At 46.2% G+C, this 10,858-nt stretch overlaps 1 protein-coding gene and 2 long non-coding RNA genes across 3 annotated transcripts in view; 2 read left to right on the top strand and 1 right to left on the bottom strand.

Moving 5' to 3' along the window:
• The first annotated feature begins 1,267 nt into the window (after window positions 1–1,267).
• On the top strand, window positions 1,268–4,840 carry LOC309533426. Its single transcript, XR_014220239.1, has 2 exons — window positions 1,268–2,427; window positions 2,515–4,840. It is a non-coding gene; the product is annotated as an uncharacterized lncRNA (long non-coding RNA).
• AP2M1 (adaptor related protein complex 2 subunit mu 1) overlaps window positions 4,438–10,858 on the bottom strand; it is a 29,059-nt gene continuing 22,638 nt past the window's right edge. The window contains exons 7-11 of the mRNA XM_082224456.1: window positions 9,100–9,219; window positions 7,144–7,279; window positions 6,602–6,699; window positions 6,349–6,460; window positions 4,438–5,561 (exon numbers count right to left, since the gene is read on the bottom strand). Coding sequence (XP_082080582.1) covers window positions 5,427–5,561; window positions 6,349–6,460; window positions 6,602–6,699; window positions 7,144–7,279; window positions 9,100–9,219 — 601 coding nt within the window. The 3' untranslated portion in view covers window positions 4,438–5,426. The remainder of the gene's footprint in view (window positions 5,562–6,348; window positions 6,461–6,601; window positions 6,700–7,143; window positions 7,280–9,099; window positions 9,220–10,858) is intronic.
• Window positions 7,778–9,199, top strand: LOC309533390. Its single transcript, XR_014220202.1, has 2 exons — window positions 7,778–7,870; window positions 8,755–9,199. It is a non-coding gene; the product is annotated as an uncharacterized lncRNA (long non-coding RNA).

The raw sequence follows: 10,858 nt of genomic DNA, 5'->3' as shown, positions 1-10,858 counted from the left end.
TGCAAGAGGGCTGTGACATGAGCACCGCGGAAAAAAGTGTTTGCAAAAAAGCAGAACATTCAATATGCAAAACTGATGTAGATGTAACTGAGCTCGCAGCCTTAATTCTGTTTCGCTTCTGAATTAAGTGTTTTGGTCACCATCCTTCATGCAAAGAGTACATCTTACCCCAGGCATGAGAGGCATCTTGTCCTGCAGCCCTGGTGATGCCCTCCTTAATCTTACCTGCTGCTGTTTCTGTCTGGAGGGAAAGGGAGAGTCTGGCATGGCCTATCCACACATCCGTGTTGCCAGGCCTTCACCACTGGCAGTGCTCCAACTGTCAAAAGACTCTCCCTTTCCAGACGTGGGTCTGGGGCTAAACCAAATGGAGTTACTGTTGGAAGACCCAGCAGTAGAGATTCAAGCATGCCAAAGAAAACATTAGAAGGGGGGGGGGAGAAGCAACTGTTAGCAGTTAGCAAGTATCGACGCTGCTGCAATCAGGACAGAAGGGGGCGCTGTCCTCCAGCAAACCTCAGTGGCGTGGAAGGAAAGGATTGTAGAGCTTAGTGGTAAGCTTGCAGAAGATCTCAGTTGCATTGCAAGGCACCTCTAGGCAGGACTGGCAAGATTCCCAACTGAAAACCCAGAAAGCCGCACTGCCAGTCAGTGTTGACGACACTGACAGATGGATGAATTCCCTGGTACAATACAGGATAGCGTCCCATGTTCACATTTTTGGCCTGTGCAAGCACTTGCCACATGTAGGGCCTCAGGGCCTCTGTGTGGGCTGCAGTTGCAAGCAGAGTACCCAGCCAGCAGCTTTTGGAGAGTGCAGCATATTCTTGGTGCAGCCCCTCTTGCTCAGCAAAGGCCTGCTGCTTCCTACTCCGAATTTGCACACTGCCTCTTACTGTCCCAGAATAGCTGCCCAGGCCAGAATCAACACTACAGACAAGCGAAGACTTGTGCTGCTTTGGCCTGCATGCAAAACTCTGGTTGAAATCTGCATTGAGATGGGGAGGGCAATATTTGCTATTTTTTCAAGCTCCTCTCGTTTCCTGCACTGTTTTAACCCCACCTCCTCCTCTTCCAGGTTCCTCTGTGACTGAGAACTCATCACGGTGGAGTTAGGACCAGAGCTAAAATATAGGAGCCATGGAGGCGCTGTGATAAAATTGGCATGTTTTGTTTTGCTTTTTAAAGAAGGAAGGAAGGAAGGAAGGAAGGAAGGAAGGAAGGAAGGAAGGAAGGAAGGAAGGAAAGAAAGAGTTCCATCTCCATCTGGTGCACCAGCCCTGCCAAATTTAAAGTTCCAAGTTTGCAAAAGTGCCTAAAAGTTGTTCTCTCACTCACGAGTAGCAGGAGATCTTGCTAGTAATACTGATGCTGAGCCATGGCAGGAACTTCCCAAAAAGGACCTTCCCAAAAGCTCAACAACTTTTGTGTCTGGATTTTCACTTCTTGAAATAATGGGAACCCTACATTAACTTTCTGGTGCTGAATATTAAAAACAGGTTTTTGACTGATGAAATTAGCCTGTTACTAGTTTGGCACTTAAGAAAGTTACTAAGGGTTCACCGAGTCTGAAGTGGTTAGTTGTACTTGTTCGACTTCTTTCTGATGCTAACAGCTAATCAACATGGAAGTGTAAATAAAGCTACTTGAGCCTGAAGTGAGATTGCCAGAGTTTGCTGGTGAGGAAGTCATTGGATTCCATTTTTATTTAATTTATATATCCTGCCTTTCCTGGAAGGAACTCAAGCCAGAATACATCAATATACTCCCCTACCCTTTTATACTTACGGTCACTAGATTGGTTACTCTTAGTCTAACTAAGCCTATGTCAGCCTGTGAGCTTCATGGAAGTGTGGGGAGTTGAATTTGGGTCTCCTGGCATAAGGCTCTATAATAACCACTGTGAGCCTGATCTCTTGTCCTTCCATTGCTATCTGGCAGGAAATTTGGAAAAATAACCAACTCCATCTGCCCCAAGGTGTCTAGCACCTTCCCACTTCCCCACCAAAGGTATCAACTGTGACATAGGCTCTGAATGACACCTGTCTCTTTTTGACCACTCAAACCAGTGTGCGAAAAAAAGCCCTTTAAATTTGAGTTGTTGCCTTATTCCCTACTCCTCACATCAGGGTCTGTTGATTCCCTCCCTACTACTGGAGTTCATCGTCTGCCCTCAACCATCAGAACATACCCATCTACATTATATTGCTTGTGAAGCCAGTTTTTATTAGGTCATGATAGGTAGCTTTCAGCCACAACACTCCTTAAAAAAAAAAACCTGCCTTATCCCTTTGCCACCTTCCCTTCCTTCTATTATTCATAAAACTTCTTGTACTTTGGCTACTGGGGTCTGCAGTGTGTGTTTGCCAAAATCTGGGAATCTAGTGATCTCCCATATGTCTAAGCCACTTGGGTTCATATAGGAGCGTAAGATTGCAGGTGTAAAAAAACAGTAAATGCTGTGATCTCTGGGAAAGACAGCGTGCAATAGGCTGGTTCTGTGCATAGCGAGAGGGATTTGGCTGGGAAACGCAGGGTGCATTGTCTCAGGATTTTAGTATTTCCTAGGTCTCCCCTGTATTCCTTCCTATCTGGGTGAGCTAGGAGTTGAGAGGGAAGTAGAGGCAGCTATTACTAGGGGGTAAAGACACAACTGGTCTACTCTCTGAGGCAGCTGTGCAATGAAAGATAAGGAGGCTCTAGTCTACTGAGCTTTCCACTTCCACTGCAATCCGCAAGCTGTCTGGACATTCATCCGGCACCTCTGACAACTAGCCAAAGGCAGCTATAGATTGTAGCCTGCTGGGCATTTGACAGGGTAAGCCAGGCTGCAAAATCAAGTGGCTTATGACGCCCACGCCCCCCATAAACAGGCTGATGCATTCAGTGAGATGAATCACATTGTTTCTGTCCACTCTACCTGGCCCTGACCTGATACCCTGGATAATTATTCCCCTGTAATCTGCCAATCACCTATGTCATATACCTTTCAGGCTAGATTTGCCATGAGAGACCAAGAGAAGCATGTGCAACCACCCACTGCTCAAACGGTGCTGGCAGGCTTCACAGAGAATAAATCCCCCTGGTGGTGAAGTTCCTTCACAGCAGCAAGATAACATTTTCAATTGGAGCCTTCTATGAAGCTGCAGAATCCAGAATCCATTCACGACAGCAACATAAGGAACACCTCCACGCCACAGCCTAATGTGTAGAGTGATAGCATCCACTTTCTGTCTTGCCTGGAAAAGCAGGGGAGGTGGATTGGCTCAGTGAACTGCCACTAAAGCCAAAAATACTAATAGGAATGTTGAGCTGGTAAAGCACTAAAGCAGCTACATCAGAGCCCAAAGGGCACCATGTTGGGGATGGCTGCCCTATAGCAAAGTTATGTGAAGAGTACCCTTTTCCAAGTGCAAAGTGAGCTTTGACTAAAAATCCTCTTCAAGGTTTCGTTTTTTGTAGGGTCCAGGACTGCGATGTGGCACAGTAGAATTCACTCTGGCCATCTCCCTGCTGGCTGCCTGGTTTTTATAGGCAGTTTCTACTGTCTCAACAGTTACTGACCAATTTCCATAGTGAAGCAAAAACTAACATTTGAGCATAAGTTAATGCTTCCAAGGCTGATCCTCTCCAAAAAAACCTCAACGTGCGCTGGATATGACTCCCGTCAGTGTGAAACACTTTACTGAAACACTTTACTCAAAAGACCTCTTCTCCACCTCGACCAATCACTTGTTATGACACGGCCCTGAAGGGAGGGGTGGGCTGCAGTGTGGCGTTCATGCTGTTCTTATGAGCTACGATAAATCCCAACAGGTCTGGCTGGTTCCCTAACGGAACTGAGAGTGCATGGCAGAACACTTCCCAGAAACCTGCACCAGGCAAGAACTCCACAGCAGTCATGTGGGGATTGTTTAGCAGAGAAACCTCAGTACTTTAACACAATGACCTTTGTAGATGTGAGTTGTGTATCAGTAACAGAAATGTGCTTTTGTGGCAGTTCTGTGGCGGCCCTGAGTGCCAGTGCTGTCAAGACTTTGCTCTCCCTCAATTGTAGGCAATGACTGCAAGGCTGAAAAATACAGCTTGATTGCTGACACTATAGGACAGAGCTTTCCAAACTATGTGTCACGACACATTAGTGTGTCAGCTGCAGTGTGTAGGTGCGTCGCGCTAACGCTCTCCATGCTCCTCCAGGGGCTGGAAAGCAATTAGTTTAACCTCTTGCTTGCTAGAAAAACTGAATTACTGTGTCATGAAATGATACATGTCTAAAAAGTGTGGAAAGTTTGGAAAGCTCTGCAGAAGGCCAACAACTGGCAAATGCACAGGGATGCAGCTTTGGTCCCTTCCCAGTTTTTAGAGCACAGGGTAGCCACTGTCTGGTGATGGATCCAACCCACGACTCCCCTAGTAAGAGCACCACTTACAAACAAGCTGGTTCTACATACTTTTATTGGGTTTAGAACTGGACAAATCACAAGTGTACAAAATGGTAGACCACACTATCAGAAGCAGAGGACTGTGGGTTGCAGCAGCATTTCTATTGACCCAAAAGCATTTTGGGAAATGAAAGCATAAACTGATTGGGCAAAAAGAAAAAAGGGCGGGGGCAAGGGAGAGAGAAGAGAATGGAGGCAAGGAATTACGTAACTGGCCAGTTCCAAATTAAGAGGACAAAACCTGTAGATTTTGAAAGACAAGCTGACCTGTCCTCATGTGCCTGCTGGGTTTACTTTTTGGAGGACGGTGTAGTTCTGATTGGGGGTGGGGAAGGGGAAGGTGCAGGGCCCCAAGGCTTTGAAATGTTGTGCTATGCCCACCCACCCCAGCCCAACAAGGAGCAGATGTCAACCCTCTGCCTTTTTGGTCACAAACCTTCCCAGAGCAGGGCTCCATATCAAGGACTCTACACAACAAAGAGGGAGGGGAAGTGTGAGCCCCACTCTGGCTGCACAGCAACAATCACAACAGCAATAGCAAGCACAGGAGCCAGAATCAACTCAAGGTTTGCCCAGCCTATGGTTTTCAGGCCTATTCTACAAGTACATATGCACAAGAACTTCCAAAAATACTAGGATATGATGCAAGTAGTGACACCAACAGAAGAGGAGGGTTTTATCACATGGTGGTGGATGTTCCCTAGAATGACCACAAGGGGGTGGTGGTTAGACTGGCCCTTTTATACCCTGGGACAGAAGCAAGAGGTAAGCTGTGGCGGGGGGGGGGCTCTCTAGCCGCCCAACGCCAGCTGCAAACTCCAACAGTGACTGAAGCCAGAGCAGGCACCAGTGTTCTTTTTCCAGAGAAGCTGCAGGAGTCTAGCTTCCAGCCTCTGTACGGAGGAGGGGCCAGAGAGATGCTCTTCAATTGTACTTTGAGACCAAGGGAGGCTGGGGAAGAGGGAGCCAGCTGGCTGCTGAAGGCTAGCATCTTGTCTCGTAGATTCCACTCCTGCCAATGTACCTCACCCATTTGATCACATCGTGGTCACTGTAGTTCAGCTTTGGCTCAAAGACTTTCAGGTAGCGCACCTTTAGCCCGGATGGTGCAAATGGGACCTGTGCAAAAGGAGAGCAGAAATAAGTCTACAGCCTGGATGCCGTGAGTAAAAGCTGCTCACCCCAACATACAGCACTGAAGAAACTGCTCATAGCAGGAGTCTTTTTTAGTTCTCTACCACCTCAGCAGTTCTGAAGATCTCCTTAAGTCAAAAGTGAAACTGCTGGCTACCTTTTAATAATTCCAGTAAGAAATCTGCAGCTGTTACCCAGAAGCACACAACTGGGAGACAGATTTAAATACACAGGTGGCTTGCAGGATCCTGTTCATTCCCCAGCAGGGACATACATAAGTAGCTAATGATTAGCTGAACCACCACCTTGAACTGTGATAGGAATGTGCAAATTTTGCTTTCAGTACAACCTGAGATCTTCCTCAACCCCCCACTTCTGTCCCATGTTCCAGAGTTACCCTGTAGTGTCCTTGTGGAATGCCAGTTAAGCAAACAACCTTGCCAATTACCGTGGCTTTTGGAAGCTAATGACTCTCTCATTCCAGCTTTTCAACTCTTAGGAAGACAGAAAGCATGGTAGTTCGGTTTGCAGGGGATTTCTTAAACTTGCATCATAATGGGAATCAGGATGAAAAGTCCTATAGTGACCTTTGGGGGCATACACACAAAAGCTATGACTTCTGTTAATGACTTCTGTTAAACAGGGGCATACCAGAAATTAATGCCTGTGCTCACTGCACCTTTGTTTTTGCAGTAATGCTGCCCCTGCCTGGAGCTGGAATAATTCATAGGTGGCTTCAGCAGCCATCCAGGAAAAGATTCTGCCCTCGTACCTCAAAGTTCATGGAGATCGGTGGCCGAGCCCATTTCTTCTTGTCGTTGGTGGGAAGCAGTTCTATCTCTGCGCTGATCTGAGACTCCTTCATTCCAGCCATACGCTTAATTCTAAGAAACAAGAAAAGGAAATAAAGAGGAAGCTGTTCTCTAAATCAGGTAAGCCTGGAAGGGAGTATGAGAACCGCCAGTACCAATACCCTTATTAGGCTACAGTTGCCCAGAGCAAGAAGTGTGACAGGACTGACTTACTTCCAGACAATGGCATTCTCACTGGCCTTGTATTTTGCCTTCCCTTTCATGCAGATGACCTGAACGCCACTTGTATTAAGAGGTGTTGGGATTCGCACCTGGAAGACAGAAGTAGTTTGAATTCCATTTCAACAGAAATGTCATTTCTGTGGTCATTTCAACAGAACTTTTCCCGTTTGTCAACAAACAGTCCAGGACACATAAGGAGCAGCTGGCTTTGCCATCGATAGTGAAATGTAGCCATGCTCAGGTACTAGCAGTGTGGTTCTCTTGCAGTGCAAACATATCCAGCCAAAACCTGCATCATATCCAAGGACAGTTACAGCACTCTGATCTTCATAAAAAGCAAAGGCTTTGCAAAGGCCTGGCAGCATCTATACTCAGGCACCAAGAGGGAAAAGCAGGGACAACAACCCCTGCCCCCATCTTTCATAGGCTAACAAGTTGGAGGTGAAGTGACTCCTTCCACAGAAGCCCCCTCCCAACACCACTACAACATACTGCTGCATCTTGTGCAAACCTGATGCCCTTGTTGCACTTACCTCTATCTTCTGAGCCAAGAGGGAAGGCTTAAAGTTGGATTTGATCACAACCTTCACCTCCAGCTTGGTGCGGCCCACCTCCCGCACCAGGGGGATCACACGGAAGGGCAGGATAATGTCCTTAGTGGTTCGATACCTGAGAGTCAAGATTTAACATCCTTTAGTGGATGAAGGGGAAGGCATCCCAGTGTCTCACCACTGGATGGTGACAAGAAGAGAAACAGATATGCTTTCGCTTACAGAAACAGAGGGTGGCCATGCCACAGTTTGCAAATCCTCTCCTTGAGAGGACCCTTGATCTGAAAGGACAGCCTGATGCTAAACCACTTGTTAGTTTTTGAAAGGAAAGAGGACATAACGGACAGAGCAGGTGTTAAGTACAGTTAAGTTAAAAACTGCTCTCAGTCTACTTTGCAGAACAATTAAATGAAAATGCAATTTAAAAACCTGAAAAGGCAGCCACATGTATTTCCAGCAGGCAAAAAGGTGCTGAGAACAGTGGAGCTTATGTACATTTATTGGGGAGAGGGAAACAGAGTTTTCGTTCAAAGCCCAACTGCACCGGCTGCCAATTAGTTTCTGGGCCCAATTCAAAGTGCTGGTTTTGATCTATAAAGCCTTAGCCCGCTCAGGACCGCAATAACTCAAAGACTACCTCTCCACATATGAACCAACCCAGATCCTGCAATTGTCATCTGAGCCCCTTCTTCATGTGCCTCCTCCACAAGTCCAGAGGGCAGCAACACAAGAACGAGCCTTTTCATGCAGGGATTTATTGACCTTTGGGACCTGGACTTGGGTCAGGAGGAGACTGGAGTTGTGGGGACCGCCAGACTTGGAGGAACTTTGAAATACGACTGGAAATATCTTTTGAATTTCAGTTTTAACTATGGAGATTTGGCTGACTTGTCGAGAAGGAATAAAAACATTGCTAGATGGGAATTTCCCCGAGATCTACTTCTCGGCATCAAAGGAAGGAAAATAAGAACAAGATCAGGAGAAGACAAAGTAAAGGGCATGTATAAATATGAAGAAGACTTGCAGAAGGGACTTGGAAAAGAGTTAAGAGCCTCGGACAGAAGATCGCCAGGGTGATGGACTATATGGAATTGACGGAAATGACTGGCAGAATCCGAGACCAGGGTGAAGAGACGGTGGAAGAATATTGGAAAAAGTTTAAAATCTATATATGGAAATAATGTAAAATTAATGAGTGTTAGAAAAATGTTGGGAGGGAATTGTATGGCTTTAGTAGAAATGTTTTAAGGAATTAAGCATAAATATTATAGTATTAATGGAAAATAAGGTTAAAATATGTTAAGATAATCACATAACAGAAAATAGAGAAAGATGGAAAGGATTTGCTGAAATAATTAATAGAAATGAACTATAAAAAGGGAGGTGAGAGGAGGTCGATGAAACAAGGGAATTAATGAGAGGATATTGAGATGGTATGTGTGTTTTTTGAATTGTTTTTGTTTTTGTTTTGTTTAATGTGTTAATGTTAATGTTATGTTGTGTATTGTTTATATATTGTACTGTATTGTTTTTTTGTTTTTGTTTTTTGCTTTTCTTTTTCTTTTCTTCTCTCCTTTTTGTAAGGTTTAAAAGTAATAAATATTATTTTTAAAAAAAGAACGAGCCTTCTCTGCAGTGGCTCCCCATTTGTGGAATTCTCTCCCCAGGGAGGTTTACCTGGCGCCTTCATTATATATCTTTAGGCACCATTTGGCCTCCAATGTCTCAAGCAGAAGAGTGTCAATCATCACCACCTCACGATCAATGCAATAGTTATAAGCTCCACCCCTTGTGCCAGTTCTGTACTCAAAAATGCAAGTGACCAAGTGAAGAATGCTTAGCTGTGACTTGCAGGGAGCCCCCCCCCCCCCATGATTCCCCTATGGCAGCCAAGGCAGAGGCAAACCTGTGCAGCCAGCCTATTCCCACCAGCCATACCTCATGAGTTCAAACTCGCCGTCTGGGGGTATGAAGCTGATGCTCCGCTCCGAGTCAAACTTGCTGAGCCTCACACACTGGTGGAAGGTGCAGTCATCAATAGCAATCGACTGCTTCCCGCTACGGCACAAGAACACAAGGAGAGTCACAATCAGAACCACTAGCTGGCATGCATCTGAGGCTGCAGCAGTACTCAGGCTATCAGCTGCAATGAGACTACTCTACAGAGCACTTTGCCATCACAGAAGGAATTATGAAGTAAACGAGGCAGAGAGGAGAGCAACTGGAGCCAACGGATTCCCTCACAGGCAGTAGGGCTGTTTGGCTATCCATCAAGACTCAAGTAACAGGCTTTTCCCCAGCAGCCCACCAGTGATCGCTATACAAGGCTCACTCCTGCTCTGCCCATAACACTTCATCTGGCAGACTGGAGTCCAGTCTGCCCTGCCCAAGCCCTTTGGGTGGAAGAAGCAACATAACCCTACAAGAGGGATTTTGTTCAGACCATTAAGCAACACAAGGCGGAAGGAGCTCTTTGCCCTCCAACCTTTGCATTTCCATGTACCAGAAAGGACTTGGGGGCCAGAAAATTTCCTCTCTAGCAGGCTTAAAAGATCAGCAAAGTCACTGGAGTTTAGTGGTGACTTACAGCATCCAGTGAGGTCTCACTTTTTTGCACCTTTTGCTGAAAGAGGCAGGGGAGGCTCCCCGCAGCCACTTGTAGAAGAAAAACTCCAGGAACAATCCAACACCACCAAGATCTCATTGCAACTCTTGGCTAGTGCAAGTGTTGAATGGGAGCAAGCGAATGACACTCGAGACACAGACGTCATTCAAGGAGGGTGTGCCAGAGTACAGAAGGGTTGCTTCTGGGCCACAGGGTACAGAAGGGGGTGCCCAAGACATGGAATGGGCATAGGAAACAGCTTGCTTCATATTTATATGGTTCAGGCTTTGTTTCAAGAGGGAGTTGGCTGAACAGCCTGGCCAGTATCTTTTGCCGAAAGGGTTTGGTAAAGGCTTCACTTAGCAACTTGTCTCTTGCATTCTACTGGGAATATCTCTTTGAAATTCAGGCTCTCTCTCACACACATATGATGCAGTGTTGAAGAAAAGTAATTTTCCCACAGCCCAATGAATTTACTTCTCTGCCCACTGTTATCACAATAAAACCATATTTAGATTCATCTTCCTATTCAAACTTCTCTCGTGGGTTTCCCCACCTGCTTTCGTACCTGGGAGGAGGAAGGAGTTCCTGCGCCATCTGGCTACTCTGCTAAATGCAAGAAGCCAACCACAGCCTTCGCCAGGAGTAGTAACCCCTACTATAAAGCCTTATGAAACTCGCCCAGCTTGCGCAGGACTGTCCCCAGACCAGCCTGATGGGACAGCAACACTTTGTAGTGGGCTTTGTTCCCTAGAACAGGCAAGTGGCAGCTCAGCCTTCAATCACAGGCATGACCTGTGTGGAAGTGTCTAAAGATGGTGGCACATGCACAAGTCACACAAAGCAAAAAGATGGGGAAGGGGTGAGGAGTGCGTGCACACAGCAGTAAGCAGGTTATCTACCTTCCTGTTTCACTGGAGTCAGCAGAACACAAAAAGGAAAAAAAAAAAGAATTCATTAACAAAAGTGGTTATCAGGGAGTAAGGAGGGCCTCAGAGCCAGTCAGCCTGCACCACCCCAGGTGGTCCATTTGAAAACTGACAAGACCACAGACAGCTATGCTTTAGTTGAAGCTGACACGTGGAGGGAGAA

The sequence above is a fragment of the Podarcis vaucheri genome (assembly GCF_965113315.1).
Source record: "Podarcis vaucheri genome assembly, chromosome: 5".
Lineage (NCBI taxonomy): Eukaryota > Metazoa > Chordata > Lepidosauria > Squamata > Lacertidae > Podarcis > Podarcis vaucheri.
The sequence above is the reverse complement of the archived record's forward strand: the minus strand, read 5'-3'. Positions and strand labels throughout refer to the sequence as shown.